Here is an 18,319-nt window from a genome sequence, read left to right as displayed (position 1 = left end):
CGATATCTTTGGTGATATTGCAGTTCCATCTAGACGCATGAAAAAAAACTGTCGATGAGAGGTTGTTGGCTAGCCGATATCGGGAAAAACTGTGTCTAGATCGTGCCAAATTGTGCTGTTATGATACAAGCCTATTCTGTCCATGTTAGCATGGCTTGAAAAGTATATCCTTACTGTAGAGTAGATACCAAAACTGATATTACCTATCAGAAGAGTTATTATCTATGGATAGTTTGTTGAAACTGCCAGTTTCCTTTGAAACATGTTAATGTCTTTCAAACATGACATAGATTCTCTGAAATTAAGACATATAGTTTTTTTTTTGCTTGTCTAAGTCTTTCTGGTTTGTTGCAGCTGGCCAGGGCGTGATAGTGACAACAGGTGACTCGACAGTGCTGACCAATTCAGACTGGGCTATGACCGGCGTCACAACTCAAACTACTGCTTCTGGTAAGTCTTGTGTTGGGATGGAGGAAAGGACGGTGTGTGGAGGATGGCTGGGTTGATGTTGTAGGATAATCAGGACAAGAGGGGTCTAGGAGGACTGACCGAAAATAAAATGTATAGAGGAAACAACTGGTCAAAAAGCAGGGATTGAGCAGAAGTATGAGGAGATGGCAGTGGAATTAGCATGAAAAAAGGAGAGATGGGACATGATGAAAAGAGAGTGATAAAAGGTGAGGATGCAGAGGCAAAAAGGAGCAGTAGGGTAAAAGCTTGAAGGGAATTACTTTTGATATAGAGTAAGTGAATAGAACTTCAGACTATGTAGAATTAATTAACATAAAGGTAAGTCAATGTGATCCATCAGGCATTAAATTTGATGAGTAAGTGGTGAACATTGTGACAAGGTTCTGTCATAAGTGTTACAGCTTCCAGGTCTTCTTCTATTTTATATCTGAACTGTTGTATCTTTGTATTGATGAAATCATAACTCCCTCTGGACACAAGACTCTACAAGAGGAACACTAGATATCTCAGGTCAAATCAAGTTCAATCAAAGCCATAGCTACATCTTTGTGCTTGAGATTTTTTTTGTATTGCAAATTTTGTTTTTGCAGTATTTTTTCATAGTTTTTGGCTTTATTTTCAATTGTTCTCTGTAGCTTTCACACATACTAGTTTTAGTTGTGGCTACACCAACAATGCAAAATGAATCAGACTGAAGGTGCAAATCTTAAACTGTAGCTGGAAACCTGAAAGTCACAGCTGCTTGGTGCTGGACCTCTGCAGATTTTTCGTTTTGCCTGTGGTTGCATGAATTTTTGTCATGTCTTCTGCTACAGTAAAAAGTGAACCTATCACATGTGACGCCCCAACTTCTGGCACCTTCACACACGGGGCAGATTTTGCAGGTGGGTCCTGCTCCTACACTCGTTCGCAAAGTTCCTCACTCGAACGTTTGTAGGCATTTGGAGATTACTCCATTTTTCCCCATGTAGGCTAGAATACCAGTTCCAGAATAACATAGTTGTCCCTTGTCACATATGGTAAACCTGTCACTCCCTCAAGAAGTTGTAGATAGCTCGAGTAGCCACTAACAGCAGGGTAGGAATCTGGTAGTACAGCATAAGGCGGTAGTCAAAATTATCATCTAAATCATAGAAGTCAATATTTCAAAGCTTATTAACTGTCACTATCATCTCTAAGTCTTGTTTCCTTTCTAACTGCTCAACTTCTCTCGATATCATGATTATATTTGTGAGTAGTTGTTTGAGTTTGCAGTCTATGGCAGTGCCCCGTTCCAAACAGGTGCTGAACTGTTCACCTCAAGCATTAAACAATACTAATAACTTGAAAATGAATTTTGTTCAACCTATCTAATGAGTTGAAATGTGTGCTGTTTGTTGTTGATCAAAGTTGATTTTGTTGTGTGTCCTGTAGGGTCCACTGAGAGCAGAACGATGAACAGCCAGGGCACCTCTCAGAATTCCACAGCGTACGAGGGCACAGCAGCGCAATTCGCAGCCTCTCAGTTTCCCTACGGCAGGTAGGTCTCTCCCTGAAGCTCACTTCAATATCACTGAGTCAGAGTAAGTTAGTCAAGTAGAGCATCTTACCATGATTGTGAAGGTGTGGCCTTGGGGTCATGGTCATGCACAAAGATATATGTGACGTTACCCAGGATTATCATCTTTCCTCATATGAGAATGATTAAGCAAGGCACCTTTGAAGGTCACTTGAATTTTGCTATCTTGTTTAAGAGCCGTCCACGAAGCTAGGTTATCTTTGATTGGGTTAGACTATCAGTGTGGTGTCCTCAAATTGACCTTGTTGTACCTTCCAAGACTGGCCCTGCGGCCGTGGCTGGTCCATCTGCCGCTGGGGTTATAATTCTCTGGATTGGTGACATTCTGGTACACTGTTGTAGCTGTTGCCAGGTGTCTGCGGTAGTGGTGGGGATAGATACAAAATTTATTGCAGTTTTTATCCTATAACTAATTTGGTACCATAAAAGTATACAGATTAAGCCATATGTTTATATTTAGTACATTGATGCATTTGCTTTAGTTCATATCTTAGACATCTTAGATCTATGCACACACACATCATCAGTGGGCTGTCGAACCTAGTCTTAGAGAACAAGATCCATGAGCGGCACAATTGTACTTTGTATTCTGCTGTAATTGTAGGCTCCTTCAAATGATCATAAATTTGAACACCTCAGTGCCCACTAATTAAGTGATCAGGGTTGGTTAATGAATCATGCTCGTTGAAAGGGATCTAATTAATAACGGTAGTTACACAAGATAACAACTGTAACCACTGGTAGTGCTGGTCTGGCGGTAACTACCCTTTCTCCTGTTGTAATTTGTTATGACAATGGGATGTTGGTGCCTGAAGGGGGATTCGCCCTTGTTTGCCCATTGCTCCAGGTTCTCTACCTATTGTGATCATTAAACCCGAACAGGCCTATACTCCAGACTTTCCACCATAATAGCTGCACTTTAAAAGTTAAGAACTAGATTATCTTCTTTTCATTGAAAGGTCGCATTTAATTATGACATCACAGGTGTGTCTTAAACACCTACGATCCATAAGAAAAAATTGGGACTTGTTTTTAGTGTATTTCTTTTACTCTTTCACATTGTCATCCCCACAGTTTTCACTGCTGTGCACCTACCTCTTGTTACAATAAATTATGTCTGAATGGTGGTTTCCAAGGCCAAAGACTTTTGATAACCTTGTAGAGTTTTATCTTGATTGCCATTGCTCTAGGAAGTCATCTGTGTGATGTTTTTCCTTTCCTCCAGCCCTGGTCGCCCATACCCCCACATTCTGCCTGCACCAGCCTCACAGACTGGGATGCCGGGCTATCAGCAAGTGGTGACAGGGCAGCAGCAGTACATGCAGCCTGCGAACCCAGGCTACTACAACCCACAGACCAGACAACCTTATCTGCCAGGAGCTTATCCTCCAGGTTTGTTGGCAAATTAAGTTCCATAGGCCACCATGAACATTTTTTATATTGTACTTGTGTGTTACTAGTAGTAGAATATAACAGACAGTATGAAGTTTTGTGCAATTTGTCTATTAGTATTTTGAATCTGGTGATCAGAGCAAAAGTTTGCTTTCTTCCCACCTGACACTTCAACATGTATGAAATGAAGAACTGCGCTACTGCTTGCAGCATGTTGTTGACTTGTTTTATATCTGTGGTGATGAGTGAAACTCTACCTTGATGAACTGATTTGTAATATAGATAAAAGATGGAGATGGAGCTTATCTTTGACATTAAGAAATGACACATGTCATAGGTCATGACCAGGTGTTGAGAAAAATGCATGGACCACACGTTTCTCTGATTGATGTGACAAAAATGCCCAGTCTGCCATAATGATGCCATTGAGCGAAATGCAATGGGAAATTGGTTCTGTTGGAATGATAGGAATGCCTGGCAGGAAGCTGTAGTCATGGAATTGTCACTGTTACCTTGTAGTGTGCCTCCAGGAACTGGAGTAAGATCTCCAGGGCATGGGACTGTGCCCTGACATTTGGCTGTGACTTTGTTCTCCAGAAGGTTGGAAATCTTTTAATCAACCTCAGGAAGAGGGCTAAGTGAATCAGACTCCTGACAGATTACATAAGCAGGCCCAGGGTTTTCTGTTAGGCTAAACATTAGCCCTAAAATCCGGGAAGGGACTCTCCTGTCGCATGGGTGTCTTAGAAGAAAAGGAAAGTGGTGGTTTCTACAACTGTATCAAGTGAACAGGGGGATTGTTTCACAAACAACATGGTCTCAAGTAATCAGTACTGTTGTTTTATGTGAAATATGTTGCTCATTCACTTCATACATCTTTGTAAGAACTTGGCCAGGGTAATATGGAAGTGATTTATTATTGAAAATATATAGATGAAAGCTTTGCATATGAAAGGAATTATAGGGGAAAGGTCACTCATCAGTTTTTTCTGATGTATAGAGGAATGACAGAGTCTATTCAGAGTGGGAAGTGAAGTGTGTCTGTGGACAGCAGGAAAGCTACCTTCCCATGTTCATAACTGTCACAAGCAACATTTAGAACCAGCTAAAGTTAAGGGTGTTGACATCTTTTATGCACAATTTAATGGGAAGAATTTTCTGGAGCTTGTTAATAAAGTTTGATGCATGTTACACTGTTTTCCCAATGATTGCTGGTTTTCGTAGATCTTGTTTTTAACCATTGACTATTGGTCTAGGTGCCAGACCAGCAATGCAGGAAGCCAAAGTACAGGGTCAGCACGGAGCAACATACCCAACAGGCCTGTATGGTCCAGGCTTCTCCACAGCAGGGCAGCCAGCACAGGCCCCATACACTGCATATCAAGTACAAGGTTGGTACATATCTTCTTATACTATGTCCACTGAATATAGAGAGGTCTAATGACCAGTTGTAAGATTGATATAGTTACAAGCAGGTTGAGATGCTACACATGCTGAACAAGAAATTGAGAAATGCATCATTCTGACAATATGTGTGACAATATGTGTGAAGTGGTTTACATCGCATGAAGATTTTATTGAAAATTTTACATATGGCACATTTTATTCAGTCCAATTGATTAAATGTAAGCGGCCATTTCATCAGTAAGCTATGTGAGATGTTCAAATTTTGACATCGAAACATCAAACTCAAGTCACCTTGGTCGGTCATCTAAGTTATAACATCTAGGAGAATGGCAGATGTCCCTAACCTTTGACCCAATGTTGTGTCAAGGGTCTTGGGATGAGGTCACAGGTCAGGGAGACCTGTCATGATGAGTGACAACCAGCTGTTGAAAGTTTTCATTGCAATGTTTTCATTGCTGTCTGCTTATTTGGACAAGTTGCAAGAATTACAGCAGTCTGAAAAGTTCTAGTGGTCAAGGTGCACCTGTCTTCATTTCAGAAAAGATGTCTGTGATCTTGTCAATATCCGCTGCCTTGTTCTCTGGTTTTATACTCTGTACCTCATTTGTGTTTGATCACCTAGCACATCCCTATGCTTAATACGTTAATGATGTCATCCCTGAGGTAATGGCATATTGTTAGACTTATGTTACATAGGCATATCCAGTACTGTACCACTCAAAGTCAAGTATAGTATGCAGTCTGTTTCCACTTAAGATAGGATGTGGTTGACCTCTGACATGGGGAGGTCAGAGGCCATCTTGGTCATCAGTGTTTGCCAGTGTTTCTCAGTTGCTGTCCCAAGTTTTGGCTTGGGTGTTTTCCTTTGTTCTTCCAGGTTTGTTTTAGGCAGCTTGTGTAGCAGTGAGTCCCCCAGGACAGCTCTGGCTGGCACATTTCCTCTCCCACTTGTTTTCCTTGGGAGGCAGGCCTGTTTTCATAACCTAACCTTCATGGGCTCTTGTCAGAATTGGGGTATTGAAACAGCCACAAAGCATATCAGTCCTCTTCAGCACCAGGAACCACAATTCTTGTGATCTATTGTTTTTGGTTTTTATATTCAAAACAGAGGCAATATTTTGTTTGGCATCTGGAATATTGCATTCAAAATATTTTGGGGAGAAAGTGCTTGTAGTTGTATCAGTTTTAGTTTTGAAATTGGAAATACAAAATGTATTATATAAGATGTTGTATATTATATTGCATCAGGTGATTTAGGTGCTGTGTTGAAAACAATTTTAATTGGTTTTGATTTTTATTCAGGAAACGATTCAATGGATAAACCGAGATGAAGACTTTGTATTTGTGTACATTGATTGAAACTAGACCTAAATCTAGACCTAAATCTGCTTATAGAGCACAGTCTAAAAGGAAACCAAATAAGATAATGAATTGTGATAATAGAACATAGTGGAAAGAAAACATTTACCAGTAAGTGATTGACTCATATCTCATGTGTAATGCATCTTTTAAAAGGTTTTATCATTTTTCCTCTAAACTTGTTGATGCCCAAAACACCCCCATTTCTTTCCAAATGGTACCTGCTGTTTCTGACATCTTATATGTTGTGATCAGCCCCTTTAGTTGTTCTGGTTTCTCCTCTGTTGCCTGGAGTGAAAGTGTGGGGATATCCCTTTGTCAATCCAGCCAGTCATCTGGAAGTGTTGGAATAGTGGCAGTGTTTATCACCAAGTAAGACGTCCTTGTGGTGGTCCAAGAATGTGGCAACTCAGCTACTCAGGTATTGCACTGGTAGTAGATTTCATTGTTAACCTTTTCTTGTAACAGAATTGACTTTTAAAAAGTGCAATCATACTGTTGGCAGAAAGCTGTGTCTCACAGGTTAGTACAACAGAAAGGGGAGTTTAGTGCATTTGTGTCAGTAGTGGTCAGGAGGGTTTCCTCTCCAAGTTAGCTGGTAGTGATGTTTTGTCTGGCTTAGTTTCTATCATTTCCGCCGGCTACAAATCTTGTCACTGCACCTGTATGCTGACTGTCAAACCATTACCAGAGATTGCACTAATTAATTTCAGCTCATTATGTTAGCTTTTCTGTCTCCTTAACACATTTATTACTGGCTATAATTTAGGGCTCGGTACGCTGTTTTGTGCTGTCTGCTACAGCTGTCAAAAGTTGGAAAAGTTTTGTTTTCAATTCAAAGTAAAACATGTATCTAAGAGGTCCAGCATATTCAGGGATTGTTTATTTATGGTATGAGAAAATGACATTGTCATTGAATCATTGTGTATGATTACAGAAATGTTTGCTGTACACTTAAGACATTATTTATTATGGTCTTATGCTGTTGTTTATGTAGAGCAGATAGAATACCCTGTCTAACCCTACAACTAAGGAACTTTTACCAAAAAAGATATGACTTTAATTGTACATCACCAGAACCTCCCAGAACAAATTGAAGATGAACTGTATTTTTGTGGTTTCAGTGCCTTGGTACCAATATTAGAACATAGAGCTGGTAATGTATTTCTTGGGGTCTAGGAAGTAATTTCACAAAATAGCAAATGTAGAAAAAAACCTTTATGTAATTGTTTTGAGTCAGAGGGTTGGCTTGCTAATGAAAGCTAAGTAAGATGCCTTGCATGAGGCATTGTTACGACAACTTAAAGAATGTGAAGTAGTGCTTTACAGTAATCTCCAGTAAAATAGGGCAGGCCTAGAAAAGGTGCTGTTCATTAAGGGCAAGGAGTGCATTAAATGGTCGTCATGTGGGGCCTATATTAACCCTGTAGGGTACATAAACAGTCCCAGGTTCTTTTATTATGTGTGTGGCAGGCGGCTGCTTCTCTCTGGCCACCATCTGTCAGGCAGAACAGAATTACTGTGAATAGAGACCTGATGCAGGGGGAATGTAGTAACTGAGTCTGTCAGGCAGGTCTGCAGTGTGACATTCCTCTCTAAAAGGTGCGGGGAAGAAGCTGTTTGGTGAACTAGTTGATAACATGCATACTGTAATTAAGGAAGGGTTTTATCTTTATTGATGTGCTAATAGCAAAGTATCGCAAAGCCAAGCCAAGGAAAAGAAGATCCCGTATTCAAAGAAAGCTAAGCTAGACTTTAGAAAAAACTTGTAGAAAAAGGCTTGGACGTTGTATAGTTTGTTATCACAGCAATTTGTAGATTATAGTTTTATGACTAAAGCTTACCTCAAGCAGAAGGTTTATAGTTTTAAGTTGCACCAATAGTATTCACAGGCAATTTATTTGCTGGTGCCATGACGTGATTGTTACATTTACTTTCTTGATATGAAAATAAGAAAAAGTTCCCATTGAAATGGATTTTGATACAAACTGTATGTTATGACAGCGTACCACCTTCTCCAATCAATACTCAATTTCCCAGTGAAACCTGGACCAGCACGGCCTGCTTGTGAAATTTCCATGCCCTGACCTAAGATTGCGCATAATTGCGGGTCTCCCATTGAAGCCAAAGTTTGAAAATTTCAGGCTTTGTGTGAAGAAAGAATTGGCATGTTGTGTGGCATTTGTGCTGCACATGGCCATCTGTTGCTGAACAGTCACAGGCCTGCTGCATTTACCGCAGCTTGCTTGTTACTTGTTTAAGGAAAAACAAAACAAAAACACTCTTTGTCAGAGATTGCTTTTGAAATTTGTTTTTAAAACAAGTTGCATCTGTGTAGAGAAGAAAATAATGCTCAGCTGTGTAATAAAATCAAAGTCACAGCCCCAAAATCCTGCTGCGCCCTGTCAACCACTGTTTATAGCAGCAGGACTGTATTGTATTGTAGGTGAAATTGAGGTATACATGTAAATCAGATCAATATCTCAATAATGTTTAAAGACAGGTAAGTTGAAGTAACTCGTGTGTAGTGTTATTACTGAGTATATGAAATAAATATATAGCTGGCTAGATCTTTCAAAACAGTTGAAACATTACTACTAGAATTTTATACATATACATGCACTCATATTGGCAGCAGAATTAGAAAGTAAATGTAGATATACAGAGCAAATATAAATGTTATTTACTGTAATCATATTCCTCATGATAACCAGCTTATATGTTTGTCACGAGCAATGTCTAGCACTCACTAAAATTCAGTGATTTATATGTAGAAGGGGCTAGTCACAATAGAAATGTCAGGTGGGTGGTTCCCTTATGAAGAAGCAGGTTTATCTAGTTCCTTATCTCCAGATCTACTAGCCTATGACTTCCCAGATATGACAGCAATGTGTGTAGTACTACCTGAAGCTTATCCCCTGTCTTACTACCCATGTTTCCCAGTTTAACATATCCTGCTTTGCTTGATATGAGCACAGCTCAAGCATAACAAGCAACTGCTGTTTTGTTTGTCGGAAAAATAAGTTCCGAGGCAAAGCGCTTGGAACTGATTAGTCTGTATTTGCTCAAGGAGGTATTGATGCAGAAGGAGTAGAATTAAGTTGAGATAAGTGCAAGGAGGGCAGGAAGAAGGTGTCTGTTCAGATAAAGGAAATGTGCCACCTGCTCCGTGTGGGACTGTTGTAGGTAATGAAACCTGATTAGGTAGATAGCAGTGCATTTGAGGTTTCGTGACAGATGAAAATTTATGACATCTGTACTGGAGGTTCTTGTAAAACTTTGAAGAGCAAATGTATTTCTTCACATACTACATTGCATAGCTATGCACACCTTGAAAGCTAAGCTTTGACCAATATCTTGGTAACCCTAGCTTCCTTATGGCTGATTTTTTTTAGTCCTCATTATTTCTTGCAGTGAAGTAGTGATTATATCAACCATAAACCTGCAGGTTGACCTAATGAAATATTCGTCCCATATTGTCTTTATCAATAGAGGCAAGGGTAGCGTCTTTTTCCTTTTGATCTTCTTTCTCTACATAGATATTTACAACCTAATTGGACTCCCTTCTGGGCGTGTAAGGCATCTATGAACGTTGAAAGTTGTTACTGTCTCATTAAAACTGACATTTAGAAGTTTTGCCCCCTTCACAAAGGGAATAGATTAATCAGGACTTGCAACTGTTAATCAATTGGCCCATCTCCTCCTATATGCATATTTGTAATGTCAACTACATCAACACAGCTTTGACAACTTGCTTCTAAAAGTGAAAGCTGTGGAGAAAAATTTTACAGGAACAGCTCTGATAACAGAATTGAAACCCTCAATAAATGTCATGATACACTTATTAAGCTTAAAAATGTTCTTCGTGCTACATTGTTCTCTAGCATACGCTGAATGTGTACATATATGTATACTAGTATAATTTGCCTTGAAGTCAATAGATGAACAAAATGCTATCAAACATATGTCATGGATGAAAATCTTGTGGATCTCAAACAAAGCAACAGTATCACCTGGCCTTATCGATCTCAACCAAGATAAGCAGAAAATTGCGGCTATGATTAATGAAGGTCTGCAGCAGGTATTTGTCCTGATGTTCTGTTGGAGGCGCTGGTGTGTACGCCTGCGGTCAGGCCCCGAACACACCTGGTAATTATTTCTCCCATCCGCCGCCCTATTGTTCTCCGGTATCCTGTGGCTTATGCCCCTCTGGGGATCATTATGTTGTGATATTTAGACAATGTTAACTCTTGTACAACATGGACCCCCAACTGGTGTAAATGTTGCTCCTGTAATGGTGAACACCTTGAAAATTTTCAGTAGCACATTAATGATGAGTAAAACATCTCATCTCCTTCTTGTTGTCAGTAACACCCTATAGGTACCATTCATCATTTTTGAATACCCCTTCCAATGGTCTTCTCCTGTCAGTTGTGGATTGATATATGGATTAAGATGGGCTGATGTTGGTCTGTACTCGCTCTTTATTGCCAATTCATCTCAATCTGGGAGATTTGACTACATTATCATGGTACCATCCTGTTGTATGGATTGATAGAAGTGTTAGTTAATTGCACAGTTTTAGCCGTTTTAGCCATCAGAAAGCAATAGATAAATCACTTTGTGGAAAATTCTTAAGGTAATAAGAGTTATAGCTTTCCCTTTTGTATTACTAACCTGTCTTTATAAAGTTGATTTATATTTCAGCAGTTTTATTCAAAATGATAACTTGCATTCTATTATAAGCATTAAGTTTTTTCTTGTTTGTGTTTTGCCCTGTAGGTACTTACAGTACAAGTGCAGCTACCTATCCCACCAACAGTCCAGCTACCAACACGCAAGCTTACGCAGCACAGCAGGTGAGGTTGCCAGTATTTTCATAAGGGTTGAACAGAGAGTAGAGCTACTGGTAGTGCCAACCTGATTTTGGAGTAATAAGGGGTTCTGCAGACACACCAAAAACTGTAATGGGACGTGTAGTGCATGTGAATACTCTATGACCATATTTCATTTTTGTGATGTCCAAAATATATAACCTGTATGTGAAGACTTGGAACTTGTGAGTTGTGCAATTGTCCACTAGCTTATGTTTTTCTGGAAACAGTCCAGAGCAGTGGACCATGGATAACTGCCCAAGCAAGGCATCCATTTCCCATACCCAAGTGTAATGTATAGTGACAAACTACCAGCAAATTGAGCTCAAATTGAGCCCACTTTTTACTTGGGGTCAGACCTGTAGCTCCGTAATGATTCAAGCTCAGCGACCTTCTGGCTCTTGAACATCCTTTCCTTTTGTCGAAGTCAGCAGTTGATGATGGCCCTTGGAGAAAGCATCTCTCTCTCTAGTCACCACTGCAAATTTGTTGGGACAAAACGAGCAAATTGAGCACAAATTGGAGACATTCTGGGTAACCTGTGACCTCTGCCCATGGAAAAACTAGCAAGTTTCCTGACCCTGACATTTTGGAACAGTTGCTACCATTGTGAATGTTAGACGGCCTGGGGCAAGGTGTGCTGTGGACACCAGGCATCCAGCTGAGGGCATGGGGAGTTCACCTTCACAACTTTTATGCTGAACTGAAATTTGGGACCTTGCCAAAGATTCTTTATCCTATCCTTGAGGACAACACTAATGTGGTCTTTTAAGGTTATTTTCATTTCTGAAAGTATAAGATACTGTGACAAAAAAAACATCAAGTAACAATGAAACCAGCATAACTTTGTTTGTATCCATAGATGTGTAATGTAAGTGTTAAACTCTTGCTTTCACATAGTAAACAAAACAGTATATGCTGTAAGGGCAAATATTATATTTGCACTTTCAAAAGTTATGAGAGATAGTTTTATATGTCAAAAATGTTAAAAAAGAATTTGTCAGTTAGTTACACATCAGCTTTGGTCAGGGGAGAGCTACTTTGGCACAAGATAGGGGATCAAAGTACTAGTACCATTCCCGCACAAATTAGTCCAAAAAGTGCTTTTGACCATCCCTATCACACATCCAGCATGTGCACAATTTCCTGACTATCAGCAGGTGTGGGTTGACCTCTGACCTTACCAGAAAGGGCAAAGGTCATTAGGGTATAAATCTGCTGCTGATGACAGGAGTGCTCAAAGGCCTCACATCAAAAGAAAGATAGAAGCATGTCCCCGACAGAACAGTTATCCTTTATATGCCCAGGTAGACCCTGCATGTGCAACCTGAGCTAGTAGGAACAGAAGTTGAAAAGAAGTTGACTTACATTGAGAGGTTAGACGTCAAGACTTGCAGCTCTGGTTTCATCCTGCAAATGTTATCATGAACAGCATGATACTTGAAGTGCTACTTATATTACAGTGTTAAACCATCGAAAATATATTTTGCAGTTGAGCACACATTTTTCATGTTGAATTTCGTATATCTCGGTATTGACTCTGTATTTTGTCACTTCACAAGCAAACTTTTGTAATAATGTCTTTATTTGTGTGAGGCCGCCATTGTTGATATTTTTGTTTTTCATTTTCCTTGAGGCTGCTGTTGTCTTGCAGGCAGTGGGGAAACAAACCCAGAGTGGTCAGGTATGACCCGTCCTCACAGCATGACACAAGCTTAAAAACAGAAAAATCTATAGCTACATTGTTGAAAACTGTTGGAATTAGATAGAAGCATCTTTCAAGTACAAGCCTCTGTATTGTACCTGCCAGAATGGTGGTGAAAGTAATTCTACTTTGATTGAATCAAAATTATTTTCAAAAAGCAATTTAATAGTCATGAAGTTGTTTGTCGATATTCTGTCTGCCATTGATTTAGGGCTTATGCTGAATTAAAGCATTGGAAATGCCTAATGATAAAGCACCACTAATCATCACATCACACATTTATTCAGCACAAAGGTTACTAATAAGAAAATATCACCTCAATGTGCCTGCAATTGCTTTAAGTATTACTAAATCAATGATAATGGTGGCCTAACACAAATAAAACACTAATTGCTAGAATGCTTCATAGATACAACAGAAGCAGTGTTGTTGTTATCTCAAAATTGTACAAGAAGTGCCTGTTTATGTTTATGTATATTTATGTCATTGCTTGGGCTTGCCATTCTAATACCAACCGTTGCGAATGTCCAGCCATTTGATACATAGGGTACATACTTTTATGGACTTTCATGGTGGTTTTATTTTGCAGTAGGAGTGAAAAGGAGTCTTTCACGGTGTTCTAAATTCATGGTTGAAACAATTTTGTATTCTAGTAGTCATACAAGGGAGACAGATTCACGGCCTCATAAATTTGGCCTAGAAAGGTCAGCATAAAAACTGTGAAAACAATGAAACCACCATGAAGTTTCGTGTTTGAGATTACAGTACTTCGTTTATCAGAGAGTAACAATTGTGTTATTTTCTCCTGCAGGAGTACACGTATCCCCCCCAGTTTGGCCAGGCAGGCACCTATGCCCACCAGTACTACACCACGCCCCAGGGGTACTCTCCCTTCAACACATCCAGCACCACCACCCTTACTGCACCCAGCACCACAACCACATATCAACTGCAACCAATGCCAGATCTGCCCACAACTGGAGGTAGGGACTTTACAATTTGTGGGCTATGTTCAGATTTACCATATGCATGAATGTTTTGTGTGGCTTCTCCCTCACTCCTCATTCAATCCTGTCAATAAAATGGTCTCAAAAGATATGGTCATCTCTACCAGTCCGCTCTGGTAAATTCATTCTGTAACTTGCAGAATACAAAAAGAGTTGAAGTGAAATGAAGTATCTGTGTCAAGTCGTCAATGTTTTGGTGAAGAATTAGTTTACTTTTTTTGCTGTATGTCAGAAGATGTCTGGACGTAAAAACTCCCATTGAATAGGTTCTCTTGAGAGATGGTTAATCTGACAATATGACCTCTGACATTTTGTCTACATGGTGATGCTACCAACTCTCCCATATCGAGGCAGACCAACAGTGAGTTTGCGTGACAGTCACAAGGAGAAGAATCTGGCATGTCCAGTAGCCAGTGTTTACTGTCCTAAGGGGCAGAGGGGAATCATCATCATTTACAATAGAAAATAAGTCAGAGATGAAAGGTTTCTGGACGTCAGTGTCCTTGTTTGAAGGCTGTTGGTGGTTTGCGCCCAGTAATATTTTTCTCGGATTACCCAGTGTTTAGTGTCCGAAGGGGAATATTTTGCCTGGGCCTTGAGGATTAGAATAGAAAATAGTTTTGATATTTTTATCAAGATTGTATAGAGGTGGAGGATTTCAAGTGCTCACAACTTTGATTTTGTTGTGACATTATTGAAATTTTGTTAAAAGTTAAAACAGTTCAGTAATACTTTCCTTCTTAGGCCAGAAAGATTTTCAAGAAGAAAAAACATGTCTATACAAGTAGTTGAATCCTTTTCCAACTTCTCTTGTCACAGAACATTCCAATGGGGATATGTTCTCCTTTTATGTATCATCGAAAGCATCATTCTTATTTGACAAGACTTTTGCTTTGAAGACTCCTTGCATTCCCAAGACGTTTGGGCATTGTTCTGGGCAAAGGAAGCATGAGAGATCTGTTGCATGATAGGCTGAAGTGAGTGACAGATTCCCAGCTGCACATTCAGTGATTAGCAGCACAGTAAACAGAAAGTGGTGACAGATTTGTCGCAGCAGATTCCAACCTCCAACTAGCTCTTTTGTGGGTGTTAAAAGTTGTAAGACGATGATCTTGTGTACGTACTGAACTGTAATGAACAATAGATAAGGATTTTAAATTATATGCATTAACTTGGAGGATTGTGTGTTATAATTTTTTCTGATTGATTCTACAGGTTTTTATGTTGTTTATCTTCGGATTACACTGTTTATACAAAATTTGAGGTTGTTGTATGTAATATGATTTTACAAAATGTAACTCAAAAACATTTCTGAGGATAACCAGTGGAGAAATGCATGCATGGTTTTCTTCTGAAAACTCTTTACTGGAGAAGAAGGCTTTATTACCATAATTGGAGTTACTAGTTCCTGCAGAACCTTACAGAAACATTTTGGTAAAGATTCTCCACAAATGACCTCATACAGATGAACACCTACAAGGAAAATTGTACAGCATTCTGACAGCTGATTTTTGCTGTTTTTACATGTTCCAGTCAACAAAGTGATTCCCTTTGCAAACACTGATCTCAAGCCCACAATAGACTTGAACAGTGAGCACAGAGAAGGGTCAATACCTTCCTCCAATAGTAGCAGCCCTCCCCACCACTAGATAATGATCTAGAGGTAACTAACTAGACTTACTGTCACTTTTCTATCTTCACAGTAGTGCACGAAGATGTTACGAAAGTGAAAAGCACGCCAAGCAGATCAAAGTCACGAAGGAAACAACCCAGCCCACCTCCAGAAAACGATCTAGAGGTAACCAATTATCTTGCATCTTTACTTAATACCTGGGTTGAGGTGGCACATGGTTTGGTGTAACTTGTATGATATTGGATTCTTTTTGCTCTGATTCTCTACTTTTTTTCCCCCTTAAACATTAGCAAATTCCACATTAGGTACCTGTTAATGCTTGGAATTTTATTTGCTTTAGTTGATGCTTTTGGTTCATTTAAATTAATATTATCTGTGATGAATTAGATAATGATTAAATGTAAATATAAACTTGCTTGGCTTTATTCTGAAATCTACTTGTGACTGAAAATTTCTGGATGTCTATCATTTTGTTCCATATACACAAATAGCACAGATTGATATATATAATATATATATATTTTTAGTAATACATACACTAAGAGAGGTAGATGAGTGAGTTATCTTGAAGACTTCCTGTTTTGTTGTGTGTGTCCTTGCTAATTGTGCTTCCCCCTCACTACAGAGAGTTTTTGTGTGGGACCTGGATGAGACCATCATCGTGTTCCATTCCCTCCTCACCGGCTCGTATGCGCAGAGATTCGGAAAGGTAGGAATTGTAAGTCTTCGCAACGCCAATCATTTTCTTTTATAACTTAATGGACCTATTTTCTTTCCAGGAGTGTAAATTTTGTCTGCCTCACTCAGTATTTCATTGATTTTGGGGTGGTGGTGGGCAGGGGGTGGTGTGTGGTGTGGAGTCTCATGTTCAGCAAGGATCAAAGCCATGCAGTTGTGAACATGCATTTTCGTGTCATGAATTTTTGCAAAGGTTTTGTCCTTCCACGGGGATGTAGTTTTTGTCCATCTCCACAAGCAAATTTCTGTTGTTGGATCGAGCAATAGGCCTTGGTTTCTTCCCCCCTTTTTTTTTCAAGTTAAAAGATATACCAAAGAACACTTTGTAACGAGAAGTAATTTGTGTAGTTGTTTGATAAGAAAATAAAACTTTTATCTTAAGAGGTTTTGCTAACAGGAATGTCTAGTCTACAATGTGTAGTGATCTTTTCCTTTCATGCAGACATTTTCTGTTATAAAAGCAGTTGTTGTTGGTTGAGCATATCTGCTTCCCAGATATACCTGTGAATCAATTAAGGAGACATCTACAGGTATTTGCATGTTTAGTGCATTTATAAGATTTCCTGTCTTACTATGAGTACTTATCAGGGAATTCTTATCATGGCGGCCGCTTCATTGAGAGAAAGGTTGAAGATTTAGCAGAATCCAGAGGAATCTTCTCCGTAGATCTTAGTAGAGCAAGCTAGATTTGTCATTGTACGGAAGTCTAATTACTGCTTGCAGCATTGCCTCTAGCCAACAGAGATTTTCTACTAATAATAGTACTATCTCTCTCACTCCATTGTCCCAGAATTTGCATCTCTTTGCTGGAAAGAGGGTCACATTGAAAATTTTGTGGCCCACTTCCGAAGGAACTCAGATACCATCAATTGCTTAGGGCAAGGAACATAGAGAGATAACATCATAATTGTGTAGTTGACAGGGTTTTTTTCTAAGGTTGGCAAAAGTTTTGTATGATCTACAAATCAGCAAGCACTGCAAGAACTTTATTCAAGCTAGCCCTGGATACCATACCCCAACCTCAAATATCTTTCGTGTTGGATAGATACTTGAGATCGGGCTGGGGTTTGGTAACCAGGCTATATATATTCAAGCTGAAGGAATTCACATTTTCTCATTGTGGTGCTCCTAACTACATGTATTATTGTAGTAAACACCATATTCTCCTCTATTCAAAAATTTAATCATCAATAAGTGTACGAAAACAACAGTAACTGTTGTAATGAATCAATTGCAGTTTTCAGAAAAATTTGTAAACATTAAATAGAAGCTGCTAGTGTGGTGAAAATGTTGCCAAGTTTTCAGAATCCCCAGAAAACCTTCAGTGTATTTTACAGCGTCCCTAGCCTCAAGGCTTGTCTCAATGCCAAGACCGGCATGTCCCTGCCTCATATGAGCCATCTGTGCCAATCTGTTGACCCTGGGCGACCCTACGCTCCCTGGTATGGCCGCCCCTCCTCCTGCCAAGAGAGCCCGACATGGGTGGAATTCCGAGAGAGATTTGGCAACAGTTGCTCTTTGTGTTCAGCAGGGCGGGAAATGCACAGGCACAGACACTGGTGCAGCCTGCCCAGAAAAATATGCTGCTGTAGTTCAGCTATTTTTGTGGATCGGCTGATGGGCTGTTCTAGACACTTCCTGTGTATGAACACAGATCATTTTGGCCCGTGTGCGAACAAAATTTTATTCTTATTATCCATTTTGCAGCAAGTCATACTTACTTTCCTTTTGGCAGAAGTTACTATCTAGCATTGAATTGATCCAATTATGTACCATTTGGTAGTAATTATTATTCTTGTAAGGACTCCTGTTTGGATTATCCCTTTGCATAGTAGCTTTACCTGATAAAATCTTAAAAGACTACAACATTTGGGACAAAAGAATACTGCAAAATGTAGCAAAGCAATTTTTCCAGCATTGTAGTAGCATACTCTCATCTTCTGGATAGAATTGTTTAAAGGCAGGTTAACTCAATATTCTTTTGAATGTTTTAGATGAGATTTTGTATATTTGCTATTGCTTTTCTTTTTACAAATGTCATGTACATGTAAATTTCCCTTTACATGGTCTAACAGGCTATGTTGTCAAAGATCTGGGGTTCCCCAGACAGGGTGCTAGTAGTCCCCTTATCTTCCTGTCAACAACAGTAGACTTGATTTATGTGGCATCTTAGAT

At 39.4% G+C, this 18,319-nt stretch overlaps 1 protein-coding gene across 1 annotated transcript in view; it reads left to right on the top strand.

The window, feature by feature from the left end:
- The window catches only part of LOC118410459 (eyes absent homolog 1-like), a gene marked incomplete in the record, with an annotated part of 97,819 nt that overhangs the window by 57,553 nt on the left and 21,947 nt on the right, over positions 1–18,319 (top strand). The window contains 9 exon segments of the mRNA XM_035812191.1: positions 355–450; positions 1,885–1,990; positions 3,255–3,421; positions 4,678–4,812; positions 10,970–11,046; positions 12,698–12,745; positions 13,578–13,749; positions 15,477–15,571; positions 16,032–16,115. Of these exon segments, the coding sequence (XP_035668084.1) occupies positions 355–450; positions 1,885–1,990; positions 3,255–3,421; positions 4,678–4,812; positions 10,970–11,046; positions 12,698–12,745; positions 13,578–13,749; positions 15,477–15,571; positions 16,032–16,115 (980 nt within the window).

Source organism: Branchiostoma floridae, chromosome 2 (genome assembly GCF_000003815.2).
Source record: "Branchiostoma floridae strain S238N-H82 chromosome 2, Bfl_VNyyK, whole genome shotgun sequence".
Taxonomy (NCBI): domain Eukaryota; kingdom Metazoa; phylum Chordata; class Leptocardii; order Amphioxiformes; family Branchiostomatidae; genus Branchiostoma; species Branchiostoma floridae.
This window is presented reverse-complemented; position numbering and strand designations above follow the sequence as displayed.